Raw genomic sequence first — 26,510 nt, forward strand, 5'->3', positions numbered from 1 at the left:
TGGATTCATGTTAATGATTCTGCAAATACTTTTCTTACTAGCTATCTGCTTTATAGTAAGCAGAGTTAACAGACAATTTGTATTACTCCTGAATACACAGAGAATATACCTACTTAATGGGAAATCTAAAATCTTTAAAGAATCCTGTTTTCTGACTTGCAATGATGCTATTACATGCACAAGTTAGATCCTCATAATGACTGGGCTGTATGTTTCTGGAACATTTCAGAAGTAAAGTACAAATTATGGAATAACTATTAAAGCAAAGATATATATCTGGTATTCAGCTGGAAATTTGGCTGTCTGTACATTTCTAAGTTTAGAAAAAAGAATATGAGAGCTATTCTGAACGCTAACATTATTCTAATATAGCTGACTATATAGGATGCTGCTTTTAAACAGGGGAAATAGAAGTTAAGCTAAAATTGGTCTAAATTACTTTGTAACACATTCACACGAAGTTAATGGCTTGAGGTTGCTAGTTTATAACAGCTAACTCTTATGCAGCGTGTTTAATTTTATGGAGCTCAAAACATTTTACAAATCAGGTTATTCTTATAGATAAAATGAGGCACAGAGTGGTGAATGTCTTGCCAAAAGACATAAGCCAGCTAGAGAGCTGGAAAGAGAACCTCTGTTAAAGTCTGCTCAAACTTGCTGTTTAGCAGGCCACATTTCTCCCAGACAATTAATTCCTAAATAGTTAGGACTTGGGAGAGTGGAGGATCATTTCTGAGAGCAGACTGAGCATGTTTTTTCTACCTCCCTTTGGCGTAACTTGCTGCTGTCTGTCTGTATGTCACACCCTCTTTTTAGACATTGCACTGGGGACTGTTCTTCCCTCTTATAGGAGTATCTCATTGATTCAGTCCCAAACTCTATGACTAGATCTAAGAACAGTTGTGAGATCGCAGTTGAAAGAAATAAGAGTGAGAACAAAGGGTTTTCTTGAATAGAATGGGTAGTACAGGGCTGGTGGGTTTGAGTGTTTTTAGTTCGAACCTAAATTCTGTTGCTAGCTCTGCTTCCAGAGCTCAGCCAGGAGCTAAGAAAGGAGTGTCAGAGTAGTCCCTGACAGACAGAAAACTCAATTTTTATGCAAAACTTAAATTATACTACAGCTCTTCTCCAAAGCCTCTGAGCCAGTCTCCTCATCTACATGGCCTGTGGCTAATGATGTAGTATATACAAATGAAAATGTCTGCCCTGAGAACTGGGAGCCACAGGGTACATGCAGCATGGAACAGCTTAACCCATTAGGTTCCTTTAATAGGGCTAATCTGTTTATTTTTCCTTTTGCAGCTGTCCAAAGACATTCTGATCCATCCACCCTTCCAATTAAGAGACAGTGTACACCAACTTCACATATCTCAGATGTCAGCCAGCTTCTGTAGAATCGTGCCAGAAAATATGGTAAGTTTATAATATTTTTCTTCCAAACAGTTTGCTACACTACAATAACTTTTAAATTAATTTTTATTAAGGTGTCCTCTCATAGACACCGCTCACAACTGTGTAAGCATTGTATAAATGCAAGCCCCACTCCCTGTGTATATTATTAACATCTGTTTGTAGTAGGATCAGGCCACCAAGGATGATCTGGGGTTCCTGGGACAAAGATATTACAGCCCAAGGCTGTAAAGTCTAAAAGATGTGGTACATGAATAAATAAAGTTTGGCAACCTCTGTTAAAGAAACTGAGACTGAGGAAAAGAAACAGAGACTGTCTATGAGGCTGAGGGAAAAGGAGGAAACCCAGTATACATGAATTTGTTGTAGAGTTTTATCAATGTTCATACTCTTTCCGCTGACTGCTTACATTATACTGAGTATAAATCACAGTTTCTACTGGTAAGATAAAAATTCTGGCAGGCTGGGACTGTTTGCAGATGGATAGGATGGCTTCTTGCTTTCTTAGACTTATGCAAAAACATTTGTAAATAATACAGCAAATTCATAAAACAACAATGAAATAGCTAGCACTGAATGAAGCAGATTTTAAGTGATCATGAGGAAGCGTAGAAAACTGTGTGCTCCTGCTTTTAAGCTATTAGATATAACAGACTCAGGAGTTTTATTTATGCAAACCTGAAATTTCTTATATTCACTTGTATATTTTCTGTTTCCCAAAGATCATTTGGTCACATACTTGGATATTATTTTTGTTTGACAGGGATGGAGCTCAGATTTATCTGGGATGTCAGGAAAGGAAATGGCCTTTTGCCAGAATGGCCATTTACTTTATTGATGGCTTTTCCCCACCCTTTATAATGAGATTTTATTTTTGTTGGAACAGTGAAAATAACCATTGGTACAGATGCTGATTGACAAATTTAAGAGTCACCCTCTGAGAGATTGCAGCTAAAATAATGACTGATCCCTGCTGTTGTTAGATTTGTGGAGGCCCCAAGCAGAGTTTAAGGCAGATGCCATTGTATCTTCCAATCCATGTGTGCGTGACTCACACTGCTCTCCAGCTTAACTGAACAGAGCCCGGCCTTCCTAGGCATCAGGTCCTGGAAAACGCCTTGCTTATTCACACATAAGACTAGCGCTGCCTGCAGTGACATGAGAGAGTCTAGAAGGGGAAAGGAAATTTATGGGAAGGGGGAGATCTGAGAGACTGGGAGGATGCATCTCTAGGAGAGGCCGGAAATGCCCCATGAATGTCAGATTGAGTTATTCCTGAATTCTACAAGTAATGCCACAAGGGAAATGACATGGATCATCAAAGCATTCCTTTATGCCCCAATAAACTCCTCCTTGTCTTAGAAGCAGACCCCATACATATTAATAGAAAACCAGTGTGTGTTTTGAGTGTCCAAGATAGCAATATATGTTTTTCTTAATCAGACAGGAAAGAAAAGAAAATGTAGGCAACACTTACAAAATGGATGCAAACCCCCAAATGGGTAAAAACTCAAAATGCTTAGAAGCAATGTTATTGAAAAGGACTCTGGGTAATGAGTCCCAGTCTGGAATATTTAACTGATCCATGCAAAGAGGAAAAAATATTCAGAGATTAATCAAGCAGTGAAAGGGTTTCTCTGTACAAGGACAGCTCTATAAAGTAAGGCAAGCCTCTTCTAACAGTCTTTAGGTATTTGAAACATAGAGCCCAGGTAGATAGCCTGGTTTGGATACAAGCATCTGTATTGTTACCCATATGGTATAAGCAGCTTGGGCTATTGGCATCCACGTAATTATATATATGCATACATGTAACATTACTTTTATATATATATAATATTATTCATATAAAGAGCAGTCCAAATTTAGGATGGTTATAAATTTCATCTGACATTGTAATTATTCTAGAAGGAGTCCTTAGCCAGCTTCTCTGCCTGACTTTAGCTACAAGATGCCATCATAAGCCAGATGGCGTAAAGGTGGTGGCTAGGTCAGCATTCTTGGCTAGACTTGGAGGCACAGTTTCATACACAGTAGGGAACAGAGGAGGCTCTCAGTCCTCCCACCTTCCTTTGCTTATCTAGGGCCTGGCATGACTCAGGCTGGTAGCCATTTGGTGTGGATAGTCAGTAGTTTAGGATTTGAGAATGAAAATGAGCCAGTGGCATGGGGGACAGACTTATCTAAGGGGAGGTTTTATTCCAAGCTAATCCCTAACAAGGTTATGGTAGGTGCGTATGAAGTGTCCACCCTTCACTACCATACACACACCCTTCAGTACCACACCACCTGTACACTACCTACCCTAAGGTGCTTTGATGGTCACTGATGATGCACAAAGCACTGAGCACATCGTCACAGTAACTTCAACATGAATACAAGCCTAGAGATCTATTAAAAACTAAACTGGATTGATTTAGACTCAAAATAAGCAGCAAATTGTTATCTGTAGTGCCATTAATTGTCTCAAAAAATAACCAAGGATTATGGTGCCTCCATCTCTGAAAACTCTGACAAGTTTTTTTTGTAAAAGGTGTGTTCTAGTTCAATTGGAAAACCTGCCAATACTGTTCAGAAGGACAGGCAAAAGAGTCAGAGTGGTGCCCATAAACCTTAAAAATCCATTTCCAATATTAAGATGTTAAAACTGAAAAATTTCCAAAACTTCCAATACTAAAATGATTATGTGACACAGTTGCCACATGTCTTTTGGACAGAGGCCTTCCTTACTATTCTAATTCAGAAAAGATTCAGGTAGTGTTTTGTCAAGGAAAGAAGCTGAATGCTAATTGTACTTTGCACATACTAGTGTCTGGAGCTAAGCCGAGTGGGTCATTTGTACTCCAATAGCCATGGATTTGCCTACTATAGAGTTTGGGGTCTTATTTTTATGGTGGGAGATGGCAAGATCCACATGGGCTTTTCTAAATCCTGGTGCATCTGTAGCAGGCAGTGATGTATTCTTCCTGTTAAGAAGGAAGAGGGGACTTTTTATGCATCTTTAGTGCGGCATGTTTCCATAACAAGAGCCAATATGTAGCTTCATTTTTTGCCATAGGGCCCAAGGAGTTTCCCTTTAGTAACAAGTTAGATTTCATTTCTAGGTGAATCTATTTTCTTTCTTGCAACATTCTTCCAGAAAACAGGGAAGATATAGCAATTTCCTTTCCCTCTCTTTTGCTCTATTTCTGGGACAGATGAGTGGAGGAAAAAAAACCCCAGGATTTGGGAGCTGCAGTAAAACTGAGGAGCTGGGAGGTACAACAGCTGGGACTATGGGGCAGCTTTGTTTGTTAGGCAGAGGTTGATGTCCTTACATAGGCTTAGTCAGGCCATCTCAAGAATTCCTGTTCCCATGAAACTAAGTAGCTGAATGACAACTGTGAACCTGCTGCCATAGATGGTAATGGATTTGTTAGAGTAATTCTAAATTCTTTGTCAGTCTACTTGCGTGTATCTACTCTCAACACGATCCCTGGAAATGACTTGCGCAATGATTTGTTACGCTGTCGTTACTCATTAATCTGAGCTTCTGCAAATGATTTTTATTCTTCTGAAGTAAAAATAAAATCCTCATTAAAGAATTTGTTTGTTTTAAAAGCTACACAAAGGATTACAGGGCCTTTGCAAACAGATGTAAGAAAAAATGTGGTTATGCAAAATGTTCCCTCTTCTAAGCCCTTACTTTCCATTGACTTCCAGGACCTTTGAATTGAGCCCGAAGTGCATGGCTTAGCTCACTACAAAGCTTGGGGTCAGTAATTAGAATCACATGTACTCGAGGCCACTGAATCCGATTGTAGGCGAGAGTGCCAATTTATACTGGAAATGTGTATTAATATTATGCAAAAAACTCCACCCCAAACCAAGGGAAAACCTATTATCAGATCTGCAGATGACCGTAGCCGTGATGGTTTCTAGAAATATTTCTTAAACTGTTGCTTGAATTTGTCTCATTTCTGGTAAACAGCTTGTGGTGGCAAACTAAACAGGAACAAGGAATTCTTACTCTGGAGTAAGAATGTCCACACATGGTGTTAATCAGGGTAACTCCATGTGTGGACAGGCTGTTATGTGTGACTTTACACTGTTTTAGTCACACTGGTGAACTTCTTTCTACCCACCTTTAATCAATTAGGAGAGGTTTTAAAGTAAGGTGAAATAAGCCAATACTGAACTGAATCCAGAGTTTCTATAGAGTGGATTCCACCGGTTCAATTAAACTGGTCCAGACTTTAGACAAGGTGTGATCTTTGTTAGTTACGTCCTGCAGCTGTCTGATACGTGAAAAACAGTAGCTTGGAGGTTGTGATGAACCACTGCCAAGGTCCCACTATAACTGATGTAAGATCCTTGTAAACTGGGTTAGGGCATTTAAGGAAGAGACAGAAGTAGACATGCATGTGTAGAAGAAGGAAGCAAAAAATACCCCCAAATAAAATTAGCTGTCCATCCTTCATCCCCTTTTCCAGCTTTTCCCAATAAAAGGGGGGGGGGGGGGGATGACAACCCAAAAACCCAAACAAAAAAGAAACAGCAGTTGAAAAAAAGATGACCTGGGTGTTCAGAGTGTGGGTAGGGGTCAGTTCTTTGATATGTCTTCCTGCAATAGAGTTAGGAGGCACCATGAGAAGGTTGGTGGAGCCAGGTTCAAAAGGAACAAAAGGAAATGGCCCTTTGCACAGTCACTGGTAGACCCATGAAACGTGTTGCCAAAGGATATTTTGGATGATAAAGGTTTACAAGAACTCATAGGGAGACAGGATAAATACCTGGAATAGAAATTAAGTGGGAGCTACTGAGCGCACAGAAACCACGTTCCACTGAGGAAATGCTCCAAACTCAAAAGCAACTGGAGGCTGGGAGAGTAGTTGGGAGAATTATGTGTGTTTTCCTTGTTCATTACTCTTCCTTTGGTGACCATTTAGGATCATTGCTAAAGACAGGCTATTGGGCTAGTTGGACCCTTGGCTGTATGGACATTTTTATGTTCTTGTGTGAGAAAAGAAAAGAGCGAGTGACCTGGTGCAGAACAAAACATGCACAATTTCAAGTCTTACTGCCTTAAATACTTTTTCCAGTTGGACATTTTGATGAGAGGTATTCAAAAGTTGCGTTGAGTAGTTGTAAGAGGAATAGTCCAATCACAGCCCATGTGGCACAACTAGCAAGTAAACATAAACTGACTTCCAACTGTTTGAGTAAAACTGAGGGCAAAGTATAGAGGGGTGATGAACTCTCCATTTGTTTCTATGCTCATTTGTCTGCAAATGTTATCCTCCACATTATCTTAAAAGATCTTGGCAACAGAATAGCCAACTGGGTGCTTTCAACTCCAGCTCTTCTTTGACCACTATCAGTGTTTGTGTTCCTGTTTAAATAAGATAAGGAGGTTTAAAAAAAAAAAAAAAAGAAAAAGAAAAAAGAAGGGAGGAGAGAGATAGAGCAGAGCTGCCTGCCTCATTTGGGTTGAAATTCTCATCCTGACTTTTTAAGAGGAGGGGGAGGAAAGAAGGGTATTTTTTTCCCCCCAGTGAATTTAATTCTAGAATCTCTCTCCTTTTTAAAATCCTTTTTATTGACAAAAGTTGCGTTGGAGTAAAGTCCACGGCAAGACCAAGAAGGGGGGTTGAAAAATCTCCCCTCCAGAGGTTAAACCTATCTTTCTCTGCTAGGTGGTTTCTTTTTCTTTGCTTGGCCTTTGTTTGTGGCTTTCTCCTACTTGGCACCGAGAGAAGTCGCTGCATTTCTCCTTCACAGAATCAGTCACGCCGGCCCTAGGTTCACGCTGAGTATCTGTAAAGTTTCCGAGCTGAAGGGAGTCACTTTGAGAGCGTGTGTGGGGGTGGCGGGGAGAGAGGTAGGGGTATCAGAAGCAACAGGGTCTCTGCCTCCGAGCTGCGGTGGCGGCTCTGTTCTGCTAAGCACTTGCAGGCTGTATAATTAACCGGGTAGGCAGTGAATTAAATCTTTGTAAAGCCCACTGAGTGGGGGGTTCCTGCAAGCTCTTTTCCAACCGGTCTCAGGCGGCTGGGATAACATCAGCAACAGCAGCAACAGCAGCAGCAGCAGCAAGCAAAAAGGGGGGAGCCCACCGGACGCTGCAGGAGAGCCAAGCCCCCGCTCGGTGCGAGTGCTCCCGCCGGCGGGGAGCTGCGCCCGGCCGATGGACAACCTCCGCGGGGCCCGGCCGCTGCGGCTGCTCTTGCTCCTGGCGCTGGTGCCTTCGCTCCGGGGCCAAGGTAAGTGCGGGGAAGCGGCGCCGAGCCGAGCCGACCAGCGGGCGTCCGCCGGGCTGCGCCGCGTTCGCTCTCCCCCCCCCCCCTCTTTTCGCCGCCGCCGCCGTCCCGGCGCCCGCGGGCCCGGCTCTGCCCCCGGGGCGGGCGGCGCGGGGTCCCGGGCGCCCCGGCGGGCTGCGGGGCGTCAGCGCAGCCCCGGCTGGCCGGGAGGCTGCGGGGAGCGTCGCCGGTCCCCCGGGCTGGCCGCCCCCGCCGTACCCGCTCCCGCTCCCTCTCCCGGGGCCGGAGGGCGCCGGCGGCCGGGCTGCGGGCCCGCGGGGGATGGGGCGGCTGGGCTTCCTTCCCCCCCCCCCCCCCCCCCTCCCGGTGTGTGCCCCCCCCCCCCGGCTCTTCTCCGTACCCCTGCTCGTCCCGGGCAGGCTTTAAAGCGCCGCTGCCACGTTCAAGTGAGCAGAAAGGCGTGGCGTGGCGTGCACCGGCTCCGCCGCAGCCGCCCGCTGCCACTGCCGGCTCCCGGGGCCGCTGCTACCCGAGCGCGTTCGCTCCGCTCCGCTCCGGAGGGTCGGTACGAGGCTCCGCCGGGACGGACTTTGCTGCTGGGAGGTGGTGAGTCGCTCGGTCGCGGGGCCGGGCTGTGCTGTGCCGTCCGCCCGGGGCTTTCCCCCTTTTTCTCCCCCCCAGGCCCGGGGCCGACCGGGCCTCCGGGGCCGGCTCCGGGGCTTTTGCAGCTCCGTGTCCCGGGAATCGCGACACGTCGGGGCGGTCGGCGCTGCCGCCCGCCGCAGCGCCGTTACCCTGTGCGAGGAAAGGCAGCGGGCGGTGAGCGTCGGCTTAAATCGCACACGGCGAGGGTGATGTGTCCCGAAACCGGCGGTCAGGAGAGGTGTCAGGTCTGATCGAATTACAACCCCCCAAAAATGGGAGACAGGATCAACAGTTACTTCAGGTCTCGGTGGAGTAGGAGGAAGAGCGAAGCAAAGGATGCAGGCGTTTGGGCGACAAAATGCGAAACATTTATGAGTGATACTGTGTGATGCGGTTGCTTTTGAAAGCAGGGATCTGGACCCAGGCCATAATTCCCCTTCTGTACTGTGCGCTTTTTTCCTGTTCTCTTAATACTGTATAAAAAGAGGATATTCACTTGACTTAATTCAGTGCAGCAATCCAATGCAAATATAACTGGTAAGATATGACAAAGAAACGACTTTTCATATGGTGGTAATGAATTTATCATAGCAAACAGGTAAGTGACTTTTTCTATTAGAATAACCCCAAGGCGCCATTCAAAGTTGAGGCTTGATTATGCTGTACTCCAGGCAAACATTTGGAAACATATGGTCTCTGGCCTAGGCCTAACAATGGCAGACAAAAGCCAGTGAAGTAATTCATTTGTTACTATTGCAGTGTTTTGGCTCTTAGATTTTCATAGAGCACAGCACTTGTCACAGATATCCTTCAGAATACTTGCTTTTGATAGATGTTAGCCACTCCTTTTAAAGAAGGAGGGACAGAATAAAGATGCTTAAAAAAGCAACATTTATTGCCAGAATCCCAAGATAGCTCCTACTTTCTCTCAGACAACAGAGTACATCAGCAAAACTGTGGCTTTGATGTATCACAATGAACAGACATAGCAATTTGAAGCATTCAACATTATTGTAATACACCAAAGAATTTCATTTGGTAATTTCTGTACATTTAACCTTAGTTACTGGACTATTGGTAAGTAATTAATGTACAAGTTCAGGTTTTCAAAGTTTGGGGTTTTTTTAACACAAAGTATAGCCAAATTGGGCGGTGAAGGGTATATCAGGTTTTTATTCTCAAATAAAAATCCATACTCTAATTTCACTGAGAATTCTGCATCCTTAGAACTTTGAAAACAGTGCACTGCATAAAATTAGATTTAAATGTCTAAAAGCAGATGAGGATCCTTGCTTAGGACACTACCTTTTGAAGAGTAGACTTTGCTCAGGTGAAATAATTACTAGTAATTATTAAATTAAGAATTAATTTAATAATTACTAGTAATTGCTGTAAGAGGGCTTGGGGTTTTTTCTGCATTATTTCACATGGCCATCTGTGTTTTGCAGGCAAATGAAGTAATTACCTTGTGAGATCATGTTGTTTAAGTGCAGGCTCTTCGGGGCAGAGCCTGTGTTCCTCTGTATGACTAGGATAAGGGGGCTTGGGGCAAAGACAAGCTCCTTAATGCTTTAGTGATACAGTTGCCAAGTTACTAGGACAACATACTTCTGAAATACAGCCTCCTCCTGTGACCATCAGTTTTCTTAATTGCTTTTCCTTACTAATGAATCATGAAATCATCAGTATCTATTAATTAGAAGTCCTCATTCTGAAAAAAAACAGAAGGGACTGCCTTCAGTGGAACTGCCCAGTGCATGTGAATATAGGTATGCATGTCATTCTTTGCAAGAGTAAGGGTCTTAAAAACCTTCTAAATTTTATAATGCAACTTAATTTTATTGTAAACATTGCATTTTTTAAAAACTTTTTTTTTCCTTGTGCTATAAACTACCATCTACTGAAAAAGATTAATTACTCGCATCATTGTGTCCAGTCAGTGTATGAATAGTTCATCCTCTAGCTGCGTCTTTGGCATGTCTTGGTACTACAGGCACAGACAGTTTAACTCACTAAACATCTGGAAATGTGTCTATTCAGGGTGAGCTTATAGTTTGTAATAAAAAAAAAATGTTCCACTGACTTTGTGGAATGAGTTTTATTTTAAGATTATGATTTTTACATGTGCTTTTATAGCACTAAATTTATAAGAATTATATGGGTGGAGGTAGGACTTATAAAAGGCTAAATCTATGCTTTCTTGCCTGCTATCATAGACAAAATCTCCCCCCAAAATCACATACTACCAAAAAATACGGTTCTAAAATATGAGTGCTATCTCTAAATTAGTTTTCAGTTGAGTTTTGTTTTAATAGTCCAATTTCAGACATGACATTTTATTGCAATCAGGGGAAGAGCAAGATGTTAAACTTTCGTTTTTCATCTGTGTAATTGAAAGCAGACATGTTAGTGAAATCCAAGATGAAAATCCATAAACTAGCTTATCAAGTTACTGCAGTGTATTTATACTATTCTGTCAGATTTCAGGCATTATCTGATAGCAGGTCAATGCATTTTCAAAAGTTATTTTATTTATTGTTGCACTTTAGCCCATTCTGTGAGTTTCATATCAACTTCACATGTGTTTTTAATAAATAGTTGTGTTAAGACCAGCTTGTTCTACAATACTTTTATTAACATTTTCTGAAATGAAAGATGGGTTTTAGCCCTCTGGGACTTGACAGAAATAGAGTTACCTGGGACTATGAAAGAATTTAAGTTTTGTTTTGTGAGTTATGGATAGATTTAAAGAAGTAGGTGGCAAAATCTATTTAGTAAACAGAGAATATGGGTTTACTAGATGTAGTAAAGTTTCTGTAGAGACTAAAAGGGGACAAGACAGAGAAGGTCAAGAAAGAGAGAGCTGAAATCCAAGTAAAAAAATGTTGGGGCATGAGCAAGAATTTTAATGGTAGCATAGAGTGGTTTAGTATGAAAGAGATAAATGAACGAAAGCTTTTGTGAAAAACGTAGCAAAACATGATGGTTCACAGTGACAGAGAGTAAGGAAAATTAGTAAAGTTAAGAAAGAACAAAATAAGCGTGTCATTTTAGCCAGAATAGGCAAAAGTTTTTGTAAAGCACTTAGGAAACGTCAGGCACATGTATTTACATGTAGATTCGATGGAAGGAAGTAGGGCAGGTGTTGAGATTTTAATAGCTCAGTCATCACAGATAATTAAACTGGGAGAGTGGATAACATTGCTCCATGATAAGATGTAGAAGTGAAGGCAGAAGATTGAGAAGACTGTAGGGTGAGTAAAAAATAGAAAAATTGTCCACAAAGAAGTCCATGAAGGAGTCATTGGGAGCAAAAGGGAAAACAGAACAAGAGGCCACAAGAAGCAAGAAGACAGAATATAAAGGAGAGAAAGGATCAGTACAGATCAGTGAAGAACCCTAGAAGAATATAAAGGATTACTGGCCATAGTATTTTGTGAGTAAAAATTAGTTTAGAAATGCTCAGAATAAATTCAAGTAAGTGGAGAAGGAATAGTAAAAGTAGTACCTATACAGATGATGTACTGGGTAATTTACAGTGACAGGGAGAGTGCGTACAGTATGGGAAAAATTGTGACAGTAACCTGCCTGTTTATCAGACTTGGTGAGGATTCTTGTCCTGCTGAAATCATCTCTGGCAAGACACTGGCGCAGTCCAGTAAAAGTTGTGTTGAAAGTCGTCTCTGATCAACAGGATGCAGCAGTTCTCCCTAGAGAAGGATCTCCAGTGCTAATGCTTTCCTGAATACACTGGCGCATCTCTGGCTAATGCAGTTAATGAAGCTTCTTGCCTTTACTTTTTCAAACAAGTAATGCTGTTTTTTCCCCCAGCACTCATGAGTTACTTTGTCTCTGCTTTGTACTTGGTATAACCTACTTTAGACTTAAAACTTTTGAGAAATTGCCCTTTGGATTTCAAGCATGTGCTGTTGGATCTTAAGAAGAAACTGAATTTCTAGGTTCTTAGGAATTCTCATTCACATTCTTTTCAGTTAATCAATTTAATTGAAAATTTTCATTCAAAAAAAGCTGAATGGCATCTCTAATAAAGTTTTGGGCACTTATACACAAGTATAGGAAGTACATTATTTTCTGTATTATGGTAGCACCCACAAATGACGCATGCTGCACAAGGATGTAAGATGTTCCTTGCTAAAGGGTTCACTTTTGAGTCTAGTCAAAATCTGAATCAAGACCTTAAGCTTAGTAATAAAGAAAGCAATACCTAAAAAAATGTTTTATATCAATGCAGAAGTAGGTGTATGGATATAGGAATATTTTGTCTGGTATATTCCAGCTTTTCAGGGTGTTTCCTAGGATTTACTAAGCACTGGAAGAATAAACTGTACAAATGTTACCAGTGGTACATCCATTTGAAATATTACAATCTTCCAGCTTTGAAGCCCTTATCACTGACTAAATTTCAATTACTGAATGCTTCTAGTATCAGTACTTTGGCAGAAAGTCTGGAAGAGCTAGATAACCAATTTGCAGCTCAGTATACATAATTTAAAAAATGAGGAAAATCTCACATAAGAGAGTTTTAGTAATGTTTTCTCCAAAAGAGAACCTTCCCTAAATCATTGCTATATAATTATATGCCAAAAAAACGGATCTTTATTTTCTCCCTGCTCTGTAAAGTCTGTGGTTCCTTACATACTTAAACCTTGTCCCATTGTGCCATATATTATATCCCATCTACTTAGTGTTTCCAGAGTATTCTTTAAATATGTCAGTAGTAGAACATCAGAATCTTTCATCATTGTCTATCCCTTTTTTATGTTCGGCAATAAACATGCCTACAGTGTTGATATGTTTCTCTTAAGCAGTATATAAAAGCATAGTTATTGCTAATTTTCTGGTCAGATGAAAATAGAGAAATGCCAGTGTGAAAATGTTTTCCCTGTAACCATTTTACATGAGAAAATACAGGAATTCTTGAGCATATGTATGTTTGATACTCTAAGACATCCTGCTCTGTCATATTCTCGTATCCTTCCTATTTCAGTTGATTTGATTTGAATATATAGATATACTTGGACTCAATCCAAAGGTCTTTAAGATCTAGCTAAAGACTGTTATTTACTGCAGTACATTTTGTATTATGGCCTTTATATAAATGAGCAGGACTAACAATAGATCGATTGTAACACCTTATATGAAATTTTCTAATCGCACATTTTTTTAAGATTTGAAACGAGAAGTCAAGAGAAGATAAAAATTTGTTCTTAAATGAGAAAGCCTGAAGTGGCACTTTTTTCTATCAACACCCTGTGAAGTAATTTCATTGTTTGCATTATTTTTTCATACAAGGAGAAGTGAAGGACAGAATTTAGCATATGCTTGTCAGAAAGAGCAGTTACTGTTCTTCCAAATATGAGTCTTTTTTGTACGTCCACCTGTGTCATCTTGGTGAGACTGGGTTCTTTAAAAGGCCACCTGTGTCCATCAGAGCTGTGAAGGCACTCTCTTTTTTTCATGTTCTTTTGAGTATGTAAAGTCTAGGACAGCCATTACTTATACTAAGCTGCTTACATGATGCTGACTCAGTGGACTCCAGTATTAAGTTTCTCTCAATATCTTCACATCTTCTAGAAATCTTCAGAACAGCCTTCTGTCTTCTAGTCTTAGTATCTTTCGAACTCCAGCCCCCTCACAGAAGTCCAAAAAATAACCTATCCAGAAAGATGAAAAAATTCAATGTAATTTGTTCACGGAAAAGACATCTGCATGAAGTAGCAGTCTTCAGATACGTAGAAGGTTGTTGAAGTGTGTAAGAGCCTGTGTATAAGAGGTAGTAACAAAAGAACAGATTTAAATGATCTTTTGGAGTGGACAGTGTGGTAATATATTATTAAAAATTTTCTGTCATTAGGAACATTGAAGCACAAGAGCACATTGCCTAGAGAGATTGTGGAATCAGCATCACTTGATAACGTTTTGAACAACTAAATAGAAATCTGCCTAGAATTGACCAAATTTTATCAGCTCTTCCTGAGAGTAGTGGGTAGGACAAAGTAACCTCTTGAGGGCTCCTACATCCCTATCTTTTGTGGTATTTTGATATGTATATAGGATGCCTTACAGTCTTTCTGCAATAGATGGGAGTTGTCTTTTCTAATTTTTTTAGTAGCCAGTTGCCTGCTTTTTTGAAAGACTTTTTTATTAGGCCTGAGGCAAAATAAAAAACCCACAGTAAAGCACTTGCTTTCCCCACCAGAGAAAACAAGGCATATTGCAACATAGCATTGCCTCCCTTGGGCCTGTCCTTATCACCAAACATAGCAGCTACCTCATCACCAGCTATTGCCATGAATGATTTTAAGAGCCGCTTTTATAGGCTGCAAACAGATACCTCGTAAAATGAGGTTTGGCCATATCTGAAAAATCCCCCTAGTTGTGTGATGGCCACTGCTGGTGCTACCAGAGCCACATTCCCCATAAATGAGTGTTCTCCAGACCTAAGAAAATTTCCAGTAAAATGTTGGCTGTTTTTAAACCAACCACAAAACACACTAACATACCAAGCATTTCCTTTAGGGTGCTGCTGCTTTAGTTAGTGTGCTAACTGGGTTTCTTCAGTGATTTCAGCTATCCTAAAATAATCACATTCAGCTGAGAATTAATCTGAAGGTAAAGGTTCAAACCCTTTAAGCCAGTTTGGAGAGAGTATCATATTTCTTAGCAGCACACAAACTGTGAGTGATTGTCTGTCAGTCCATAAAGATCCAGTATGACCTCCACGCTTGGAAGAGAGAAGCACTATTGTCAGAGGCCCTCTTTGAGGGCAAACAGTAGTCTAGAGCAGTACAGGAGAGGGACAGCTTTGCAGGCTGCAACAGAAGCCTTGGAGGCTGCCTCCTGGCTTGTGCTGTTGTGGGTATTACAGGAGAGGGCATCCTGGCTCCAAGTTTCATGCATTTGTTACAAAGTTCAAGCTGGTATTGTAGAACAACCTGGTGGAAGAACTAGGAATAGTTTACTGTCCAAAGGTGACTAAAGCCACAGCTCAGCTGTGTCTGCTCATCTTACCCCATCACTGTATTGGTGTATTTGATGTACAGTCTTGAGGTAAACGAGAACGTCTGCAGGAAAAGAAAAGGTCCTATTCACTTTACTTCTTTCTCTGCATATAAAATGGAGGAGGGTATCTTCATTCCAACACTAGTCTGAAGAGATCCAGCAAATACTCACATCATCTCAGATCGAGAATGGTAATGCTTTACTGCATCGCTCCATTACTCCCAATTCAAAGCATTTGTTTCTGGGAATCATGAGCACAGATTTTCTGTTTTATGTCTTTCCCTTTCATAGTTTCAGGTCTCCTTCACCCTTTCCTCTACTCTGTGTGCCTAATCCCTAGGTTTACATGCAAAATCAAGATGTAACAAGGCTGTACTTACCATGTTATTTTATTACCAGTTGGACCTTTGAAGTCATCTGGCTTCCCTCTTGTCTAAACATGTCTCTGGGTCTATTTGATGCCTTAAGTGGCCAGACAGAGTGCATTTGTGTTGCCAGAAACAGCATTTCCACAGTTTGTTGTAAGGACAGCCAAAAAATCAAGACTACAAATCCCAGCTGCCAGCACTGGACTGCCATTCCTGCTACACAGGCAGCTGACTTGTCCACCTAATATGAGCCAGGTATCGTTGTTTCAAGAACAATTGGTCTGCCATAGCAGATGAGGCCAAGCACACTTTGTCTGCCCTGAACCTATAGCACAGTGGAGCCTTGGCCAAAGGGATATGCAGTTGCTGTGGTTTTGTGTCAGAAGAGTACAGATGTAAAGGGAAGTTGGAAGACAAAAAATGTGACGCTGAGTAATACAGATGGCCAGTCTGTCATTCTGAGGATGCAATTGTGTATGTAGTCTTGGGGTTTTTTTCAGCTAACAGTTAGATGGATGAACATCACTAGTAAGACAGTTTTCTTGACAGGACAAGAAAGGTTTCATCAGAAAGGTATGCTGTGAAAGTTGAAAGTATTTTCTTACTGGAAACCTAAACCAATGCATGTCTGTTGTAATCATGAGTTCCAAAAATTCTGGATGACATACTGTTACTGAAACGTGTTGGACTAGTGCTGAGCTTTCACAGAGTCCATCTGCTGCCTGTATCTGCATATGCTGAGAAGTGATAATCATGTTCTGTTTTCTCACATTCTATAGTGCTGAGTCTCTTACAGAGTAAAATGAGTGAAGGACAAGACCTGCACCACATTTTACAAACTTAATTAATGTGCTTAAAAGATTGAAGACATCTCAATAAGGAGGTGTGACTTTGACCCCTTGACCTGGACTCATTTCCAAATCCATACCCAACTATAATTAGTTATGTGGGCTGGGAAGTCGATGAATTTGGCAGTCGCATCACTTAGTGCATTGAAGAACTGGAAAGCTTTACTAGCATGAGCTTGATAAGCCCGCCTAGGCTCAGGTGTAGATTTGGTTTGATATTTCATCAGCTTTATAACTGTTCCATAGATCAGCACTGAGTAATGAACAGCTATCTAATGCCAGATTATACATAGGCTTTTCCATCATCATCAGTGGTACAGAATAGCTGTTATTGTAGATTGTCACTTAAAAAAATCTGTCCCTTTTTGATCTAGCTGGAATGCTACTGCCATGAAAATTAGCCAGTCCTTTTTACTTCTGCTTATTTTTTGCACAATTCCGAGAAACAATTCAGGGTTTCTCATTCCAGGAATCATGCTTTTGGGTAACATTCTTAAGCTTATCTTTCTTTTGCAGAAAATATTCACTGTAGCAGCTGAATAAGCAGTTATTACATCATAAAAGTCTAAGGTTATACAGATTTTAACCACATTTTTTGCTTTGAACTCCCACACAGTATGGCAATCCTGTTAAGATTAGCAAGCTACCTTTTTTTAAAACAACCATATGCTCATACACATTTTGTCTATGTAAGCATAGTTCATAGCTACCACATGAATGCATCATGCACAAAATGTTCAAATTTGTGTGACCTTTAATCGCTTCTTATCCGATAGCTCTTCTTCATGACAGCTTTAGTAAAATTAGAGATCTGAGTTCCAGCTGTGTTTCTACTGTCCTCTTCCTGAGACTCCTGAAATCTCTCTTAGAATACTTAACCATATACTACCTTAACATCAGGACAGGCTTCCTTGCTGTTATCATACTAACATGACTCAAGTTCTTTTGGATGCCTTGCTGCACATACGTTTTACAGGGACAAGGTAGTGATAAAGCTGCGTTTCATTTTATCCAAAATGGACTTGGATTTTTCTCAATTAGTCAATTGGCATGCAAAATTAATGTATCTGAGTGAAAAGGAAGTAAACATGCTACCATCTTAACAGATCTCTGTTTTATCTTCATATTTTTCTGTCTTGTGATACCAAAAAGCTGAACAATTGCTCCACAAACTTACAAAATGGACCAGGCAGTGTATTCCTGCATGTTACAACTCTCCTGTAGGGTTTCTCCCTCCAAATAAAAGGGCACATTTCAGCTGAACACACACACTATCATCAGCATTTCCCGGAAGTGTTTTGTCTCTCAGATACCTGAGATTTCTCTGTCTGATTTGCGTGAAACATTATGCACTTGGCAAAACAGTTGAAGGGGCACCAGATTCAGAAGAGCAGTACTGTAATTTCTAGTCGATTGTCTTTGGCACTCCATCTCTGAGGGGTGCCATAAGCCCAAAAACTGCAGTAAAAGACACATGGTCACATTCAGAGAAAAAAGAACCATCACTTTCTGCACAGTAAGTGAGATTCTCCAAGATCTCGTAATTGGAGTAGTTTCTACCATCTGCTTTCCACTACCCCTTCCTTTCAGGCACCCTGCATTACAAACTTATAGTTATGAGAAACTGAAGAGAGGCCTTTCCCCCCCCCCCCCCCCCCCCCATGCTGTTGGTCCCCTGAAGAGGTTGTAAGGAGGCACAAATGGCCTCGGTATGAACTGCCTGCCCAAAGATTTCCAGCTGGGAGCCACATGAATATGCACATGTACAGTTGAATCCACAACACTGGAAAAATACAGTTATGAGACGATAAGTCTGTCCTGTTTCTACTCGTTAGCAACTCCTATGCCAAAATAGTCAGAACCGATTCCAGTGCAATCAGGAGTTGACACTCGAAGTGTGAGACATGCACTTTCTGAGACTTTGAAAGAGTAGAGATTTGTCCGCGAATGACCATTTTTAAAAGCAAACTGCAAAGCCAAGCTAGAGAAAATGTTTTTCACTGGTTTATTGTTATGTTTTAGAAGAATGGCCTTGAGGGTGGAGTCTTTTTTACTGCTTGTTTTTCACTTCCCTCTATTCTCAAGAGATTTTTGGCAGGATCTCTGGAGGATATGAATTGTGATGTCACCAAAACAATGAGCCTGGACCACAGTTTTCCCTCAACAAACTATCCGAAATCCTTCTTTGTCTGGATGCACTCCTACAGACGAGCTTGCTTAGCTTGGCCTGCTTTGAATTCTTGAGTTATTTGGTTAGAGTAGAGGTGTGTTGCCAGAGCTGGGAGGGAAGAACTGGTGTCCAGAGCCAGGGATTGTCCTTCTGGGGAGGAACTTGGCTGAAGACCCTTTTGTACAAAGCCTTGCAAAAACCTGCAGCCAGCTCTGCACTTCACTTAAATGTGCATCATTTTTCAACACAGTTAAGATGGATTGCAGACAACAGCACTAAAAATATGGTTATTTGTAACACGTTGTATGAAATCCGATGCATATAATGTTTGTTAGCAATACACTGGCAGACAGAGAGCACCAGACAGGGCCTGTATTCCCAAAGAAGAGATCAGACACAAATTCATGTCTTTCTCCACAGACGGATATTTATTTACAAGACTGATTTTGTCTGTAGCACTATAAACTACAATTAGCTTTCAGACACTGGCATGAATTCTGGACACCCTGAGGAATTCAAGAGAAATATTGGCTTGACTTTATAATGACAGAATTTTGACCATTATTTTGGGTATGTAAGACTAGAAGGGTGACCTGGGTCATAGAGTACAGAACACCAACATTTAATGTAATTCTGTTTATAAGTATAATGATTTTCTTATTAAAAAATGTTTGGTTTACTTGATCCCATAATTCTGATTATTGTTTACTGCAGTAATATTTGTTGACAGGAACCACCACATCCTTTCACAAGCTTTACTTATCTAGGCTTAAAATTTCTTCCAGTTTCTCCTCATAAAATAGGGCTTTGATTCCCCTGACCATCCTCTTAGCCTTTCTTTACAGATTTTCCATTTTGATGTAATCTTTCCTGAAGAGGGATAGCCAGAATTATGCTCAGTACTCCAGAGCTTTGCAGGGTAGAATTGGTAACTGTCCTAAGAGTACCTACCTTAAGATGACTGATGCATCCTAACATCTCATTTAACTCTTTCCTTTTTGCTTTGAATTGTTGGATTATAATCACTCATCAGGAATATACGTTGTTCCCTGCAAACATCTGAGTTACTGGAGGGAGTTATCTTCTCTACTTGCTTTCAGCTGCTTTTTACTTTCCCATATATGAAGATCTGCCAGTTGAGGTACTCATGTAAACTCTGTCTGATGTGTGTCAAAGTAAGTGTGATCATGAACAGGTTAAATAATATTTCTGCTTATTTTGATAACTGCAGCAGGTTAGGAAGTGGATACACGGACAGATGGAAGAGGCTATAGCACCCATACATCAGGAACACCTGGGCTTTGTAACTAGTATAGGGAGAACTAGAGGAGAGAGATGCTTGTCCTTATCGGACTCTGCAGGAAGTCATTTGTGAAGATGGATAGTCTTGAATATAATGCTGCTGCTTACTGAATTTTGCACCCTTTAGATGTGCTTGGAGCAAAACTAAGAATGAGAAAATCATGTGAGGCATTTTATGATCCCGTGGAGAGAGATGGTCTGGGAATGACCTGGTGTGCACTCCCTGTTCTGCCACCAACTTGCTGTGTAATTTGGACAAGTCATTTAATCCTTCTGTGCTTTGGCTTCTCCATCAAAAAGAAATAAATGAGATTTGCCTTCCCCTGTGCAGCACGGCAACCTACAGATGAAAGGGACTTATATTTCATTAAGTAATCAGTCACAGAATCATTTAGGTTGGAAGGGACCTCTTGGGATCATCCAGTGTTTGAACACTCTCACAGTAAAGTGTTTTCTTCTGTTCAGATGGAACTTTATATGGTGTAATTTGTGCCAATTTCTTCTTGTCCTGTCAGTGGACACTATTGAGAGGCTCCCTCTTCTTCATCCCCTCCCATTAGGTAAACATCAATCAGATCCCCCCGAGCCTTCTTTTCTCCAGGCTAAATAGTCCCAGTTCTCTCAGTCTCTCCTCATATGAAACATACTCCAGTGCATAAATCATTTTGCTGGCCCTGCACTGGACTTACTCCAGTAAGTCCCTGTCCTTCTTGAACTGGGGAGCTCAGGACTGGACACAGCACTCCAGGTGTGATTCCTGGAGGAATCCAGAGGGGAAGGTTCGCTTCCCTCAGCCTGCTGCCAGTGCTCTGTGTAATGCAGCCCAAGATGGTGTTGGCCGCCTTTGCTGTGAAGGTGCATTGCTGGCTCATGCTCAACTTGGTGTCCACCAGGACACTCAGGTCCTTCTCTGCAGAGCTGTTTTCCAGCTGGTAAGCCCCCAGTGTGTACTGGTGCACAGGGCTTATTCCTCCCCAGATGCAGGACTTTGCATTTCCCTTTGCTGAACTTCATGAGGTTCCTCACTGCCCCTTTCTCCAGCCTGTTGAGATCCCTCTGGATGGCAGCACAACCATCTGGTGCATCAGCCACTCCTCCCAGTTTTGTATCATCTGTGAACTTGTGGAGGATGCACTCTTTCCTAGTGTCCAGGTCATTAATGAAGATGCTGAACGCTGTTGGAACCAGTATTGACCCCTGAGGTACACCACTGGTGACTTGCCTCCAGCTGGACTTCGTGCCCCTGATCCCACCCCTCTGGGCCTGGCGATTCAGCCGGTTGTCGGTCCCCCTCACTGCCTACTTACCTAATCTGTACACTGTCAGCTTGTCTGTGAGGGTGTTATGGGAGACAGTGTCAAAAGCCTTACTGATGCCAAGGTAAACAACATCCACTGCTCTCCCCTCATCTACCAAGCTAGCCACCTCATTGTAGAAGGCTATGAGGTTGGTTAAGCATGATATCCCCTTCATAAATCCAGTCTGACTTCTCCTGATCACCTTCCTGTCCTTCATGTGTTTGGACATTGTTTCCAGGAGGATTTGCTCCGTCGCCTTCCCAGACAGTGACCAGTCTGTAGTTTCCCAGACCTTCTCTCTTGTCCTTCTTGAAGACAGGGTAGACATTTGTCCTCTTTCATTCTTCAGGAACTTCTCTCATTTGCCGTGACCTCTCAAAGTTAATAATGAGTAGCCTGGCAATGACATTGGCCAGCTCCCTCAGCACTCCTGAGTGCAGCCTGTCAGGGCCATCAGTCAAAAAACTTAGGAATCAAAGAGAAAACATTAGAAAGCTGTCCCTCTTGATAATCAAATATTTTTTTACACAGATTGCATATTTGTTATACTAGGAGCTGTTCAGCATCCGGACTACAAGATAATTAATAGGAAAATGTGACTCCTGTTTTATTCCAAGTTCTGATACACCTGCTGTGCAGTGAACTTTTGCACTTGGAATATGAAGCAAACCTGTAGTGCTTGTCAGTTTATTAACAGTATTTAGTTTTATTGAATTAGGTACCTTTGCAAAAATCATACTCTGCACAAATAATTACCTTCAGTATGCTTTTCCCCTTAGTTTCAGGGTTGGTATCTGTATTAATTTTTCTTTCGTATGTTAAGTGATCAAAATACCATATACCTTTCTGTCTCTCTGTACAATACTCTTGCAATTACAGACTTTTACTTTTCAGTGAAACAGATTAATTGGATAATAACCTCAGGAAAAAATAGTTCGGCAAATTAACTTGTAATGATATTCATCTTTCTTTCATATCAGATAGTGATTTATCCTGTATTCTTCAGGATTTTAAAAGGTTGTTTGTTGCTACTGCTGCTTTTGATAGTAAAGGAGTGCAATCCAACAGATCCTTTTATTGTGCAGGACTCTATCTATCTGAACCGTTTTCTGCTGGAGTATCAGTCGCTGTGGAAGGCTAAGGGAAACTGCAGTTTGCTTCACTGAGGAAAGAATACTTCTAGCACTTGGGCTGATTGCAAGGTGCTAACAGATGCTTCATTTGGCCATGGCTGCCTTTTGGATGGGTGCACTATTCTGTGTGTACATTAGGGAGGGAAAAATGAACTGACCCTCTTTTGTTGTTTGTGTTTTTTTAACTGGCAGATGCAATACCATTTACTAAGGTTGTATTAAATATATTGTTGTGTTTTTCTTTTTTTCCTCCTTTCTGCAGATCTTTCAATGGAAGAATGCTGTGACAAGGGTATTGAATGGGCAAATAAAAACAGAATATGTACTTCTCTACCATTAATATCCGAGTCCAGAGAATGCAGGTATATAGTTATGTATTATATATTAAACTATAGTTTATGTTTTCATGTAGAACCATGGGAATGGCAAGTATGAAAACTGATTATAAAATTAAGCACCCAGCTCTTAAATCTGAGTTTTCCAAATCCATGTCTAGCCTTGGGAAAACCTGAGTACCTACTTTTATTCCATTAAGTCCTTCTAATTTTTGCTGTTAGTCTAGTGTAGAGTCACCCAGCTCTAACCTGTTTGATGTGTGATTTCTCTTAGTCAGAAGTTTTTCTGCTGTACTCTACTCACGGGGCTTGGACTCTGCCTACAGTCAATGTATCTCAGCATGTCTCCACTAATGTCAGCAAAGCTTCTTCAGTTTATGCTGATTGTGAATCTAGCCCAGCGGCAGTCCAAATTCTTGGCCAAAAGTTTTTCAAGAATCACAGCAGATCCTATACATGAATAATCTATAGATTGCGTAGATACAGATGTATGTATGTAACACAGCCTTTTAAAACTGTTTCTCCTGTGTGGTGCCACACAGATAATTGTCTTGCAATTATTAGTTATATTGCTGGATGGGGGAACTTCAAGCTTAACTCAAGATTCCTAGTTACGTAGAGTGTCCAACTTCTATCAAACATATTTCACCGTAGAAAATAGTAACCTTTACTTAAGAAATAGATTTCTTAATTCTGCAGACATTTAAAAGGATACTAATTTCTATTACATAAACTAGCAAATGAAATAATGAAAAATATTAAAATTATTTGCACAATAATATTTTGGTTAAACTGAATCTTTTATATGATTGGGGCATTCATATTTTTTCTGTTGATAGTTTGTGTTATTTTTGCTGTTAAATACACTTGTTACATTTAATTTGTGGAGCTAAATTTGTGGTTGATAGTTTGGGGGCAGTTTCACAGAGAACTTTATATTTAAAACAGAGTACATTGCTTCCCTCTGTCTTCTCAAATGGATTGCAAAGTGATTTAACATTTAACATTGGTAATAGTAGAAGTGTTGGATTGATCTTTATTACGGAAAGAATGTGTCTTGCAGGCAAGTTTGTCCATGTTTTCTGACTTTTGCATTTATATTGGCATTGAAAGCAGTCTCTTACGCAGAAGAATTGACAGATAGGACTTAAATCCCAATTTAGGAAATACTTGAAGAGTCAGAAGAGTTACAGACAAAACAGAGGCAGGAAAAACAGGAAACCAAGTATACTGAACAATCTGGGAGCGAGAATCTTGATGATTTAATGATCATTTGATTAAAGTGAGTTGCGATTCTGCTGTAAGTGTAATTTACTCTTTTAAAGATTGCCATTTTAGAGAGTCTTTAGGACTTCTTAGGAACTGAAAAAAAGCTTACTAATAGTTCATGTAGTTTTTGTACATAACAGATGTGTAATTAAGAAAATTATAGTGGTGTAATGGTAAATTGGAAATCTCACATATTCTGTGAGAGGCGTAAGCACTGGTTGACAAAAAAAGAAGTGGATAAATTCATGCATCTATTCATGACTGTATGATAAATAAACATAGCTCCCCCTGAATCTTGGCTCCACTCTAAAAATGACTAAGTAAAATTGGCACCTTTGACTACTTTCTTCAATGGCAATACTATTTTGCTCCAGTTATGATTGCAAACTGGCATGTCTGTGAGAGGTACAGCAAAGTCACTTTATGATGCCATTTCAGACACAAAAGAAGGGCCAATTCTTCTCCTAATTGCTGGTGTAACTGGAGCCAGGATGAACAGTGAGGGAGCATGATTGCCTTTGCAAGCACATGAGGGTAATGACACTGATTTGGTACATTATTCCTACTGCACAGAGATGCGAGCAAAACCAGGTTCATTGCACTTGCTGAGGTCTAAGCAGGTGAGAATATGGCTCAGGATGCCTTATTGGTTACAGAGTTTCAAAAGAACTTGCTTCCCATTTAGATACCTACACACAGTGGGAGCTGCTGGGGGACAGATACCTATCATTTATGTGGTTGTTTAAACCCCAGCTGGGATCTTTTGACTGTCTAGTGCAGGACAGCATTGGACAGTGTACATCATGTGAGTGCGTGCTCTAAAAAACAAGCCTCTTGGGTTTACAAACCCATATTACTTCATGCCAGATGGAGCTGTTTGCTCTGCCTATTTCAGCTTGGGTTTGCAAGGTTAGCACTTGAATGCAAAGGAAGAATACATTGTGAAGTGAGCAGATTTGATGAAGTTCCTGAAGTAAAAATGATTTTGTGCAATTACTTTGCAAAGACCGTGCAACATAGAACAGATTGGATGCGAGTACTTTGCCCAGCACTCTTTACAAGAATTTACGTGCTGTTCTTGAATCCTCTTCTTAGAATAGTAATAACATAATGGCATCTCAGATTCAGTCCTTCACTCAGAGCAAGCCCACCACTGCTAGGATTTCTTTTGCTTTTATTTTGTTTGTGTGAGGAAGAAGCTGTCTTATTGAATTAGAATTGCACCCCCTTGACCTTTTCCCAGGCATTTAAAGCACATTCGTAGTAATCAAGAAGGGTTTCCACACAAGCACTGAGATTCTCTTATTTGCCGTGCATCCTAGAAACAAGCTGACAGTTCTGGGTTTCAACGTCTTTTTAGCATTCTTCCCCTGAAATTTCTTGGGGTCCTTGAAGGCGTTGCCATCTGTGTGAGTGTTACTCGCTGAATATGGTACAGTTCAAACTGCAGATGTACTCACTTGTCCTACACCACAGATGAGCCAGCCCCCATCTGAAGTTCACCTGAATTAGTAAGATCCATCTGGATACTGTTACTCAGTTGCATTTAAGTTGAAACAAGGCTCTGGGCTAAATGTCCAGTGATGTCTGCAATCTCTTATTGTGGTTGCTTGTCCCACAGATGAGTATACCTCATTATGTTATCATTCTGGGCAATGACAATATTTTTCTCTGTGCCTTCATAAATCAGTAAGTACAAGTGTAGAGTTTTGATGAATAATATCTTTGGCTGTCATAACAGCAGCTTTTTCACCTTTCATCCATTTTCTTGTGATGTGCTTGAACTTGCAGCAGCCGGAAACAGCTGCCATTTATTTTTGGAACTCAACCTGCCCAATAAATCTTCCTTTCAAAATGAAGATTTTCCCTGCCCAGAGCTCTTAGCAAGTGAACTTAATTCCTGGGCCAGAAACAGCATATCTCCATAGGAGAATTGCATGCCGTTAGCACTGTGTGAAGTCTTTTTGGAGTTACATTGGGAATAACATTATTTATTATTAGTGTTGCAAGAATGCATAAAAGAAGAAGCTACGGAACACTTTGCTAGGTACTGTGCAAAAACAGAACAAAAAGGTCATCTGTGTTCCCAAGCAGAGACAAGTGGCAGCACTTGGATACAGACTCAGACAGAAACACAAGGAAATAATAAAAGCGTTTGGAGTGATAGGCACCAGATGCTTAACTGCTGATAGATGTTTATTGATTTATGCCATTGTAAGTCTGGAAGAGCCTGAGATTTTGGACATCAAAGTTGTGACAGTTTTATGTCTGAAAAAGCTGCTAAAGTTATTTTTGGAGAAATTGTCTTTATTAATTATTCTCTCTTTGTAGCCTACTAAGTGTGCCTCACAGTCACTGAGATTTTTGGCTTCACAGTCAGAGGGATAGAAGAACAGTCTTCTATGTTGTCAGGGTTTTATTCCCACTCATTTAGGATAACTTGCTTACTTCACTTTGTGAATAATGTCTA

General features: G+C 40.9%; 1 protein-coding gene across 2 annotated transcripts in view; it reads left to right on the forward strand.

Moving 5' to 3' along the window:
• The first annotated feature begins 7,173 nt into the window (after window positions 1-7,173).
• The window catches only part of FBLN1 (fibulin 1), an 82,500-nt gene continuing 63,163 nt past the window's right edge, over window positions 7,174-26,510 (forward strand). For both annotated transcript variants that reach the window (XM_049821486.1, XM_049821487.1), the window contains exons 1-2: window positions 7,174-7,652; window positions 22,699-22,798. In XM_049821486.1, coding sequence (XP_049677443.1) covers window positions 7,577-7,652; window positions 22,699-22,798 — 176 coding nt within the window. In that variant the 5' untranslated portion in view covers window positions 7,174-7,576. The remainder of the gene's footprint in view (window positions 7,653-22,698; window positions 22,799-26,510) is intronic.

Source organism: Accipiter gentilis, chromosome 18, assembly GCF_929443795.1.
Source record: "Accipiter gentilis chromosome 18, bAccGen1.1, whole genome shotgun sequence".
NCBI classification, from domain to species: domain Eukaryota; kingdom Metazoa; phylum Chordata; class Aves; order Accipitriformes; family Accipitridae; genus Astur; species Astur gentilis.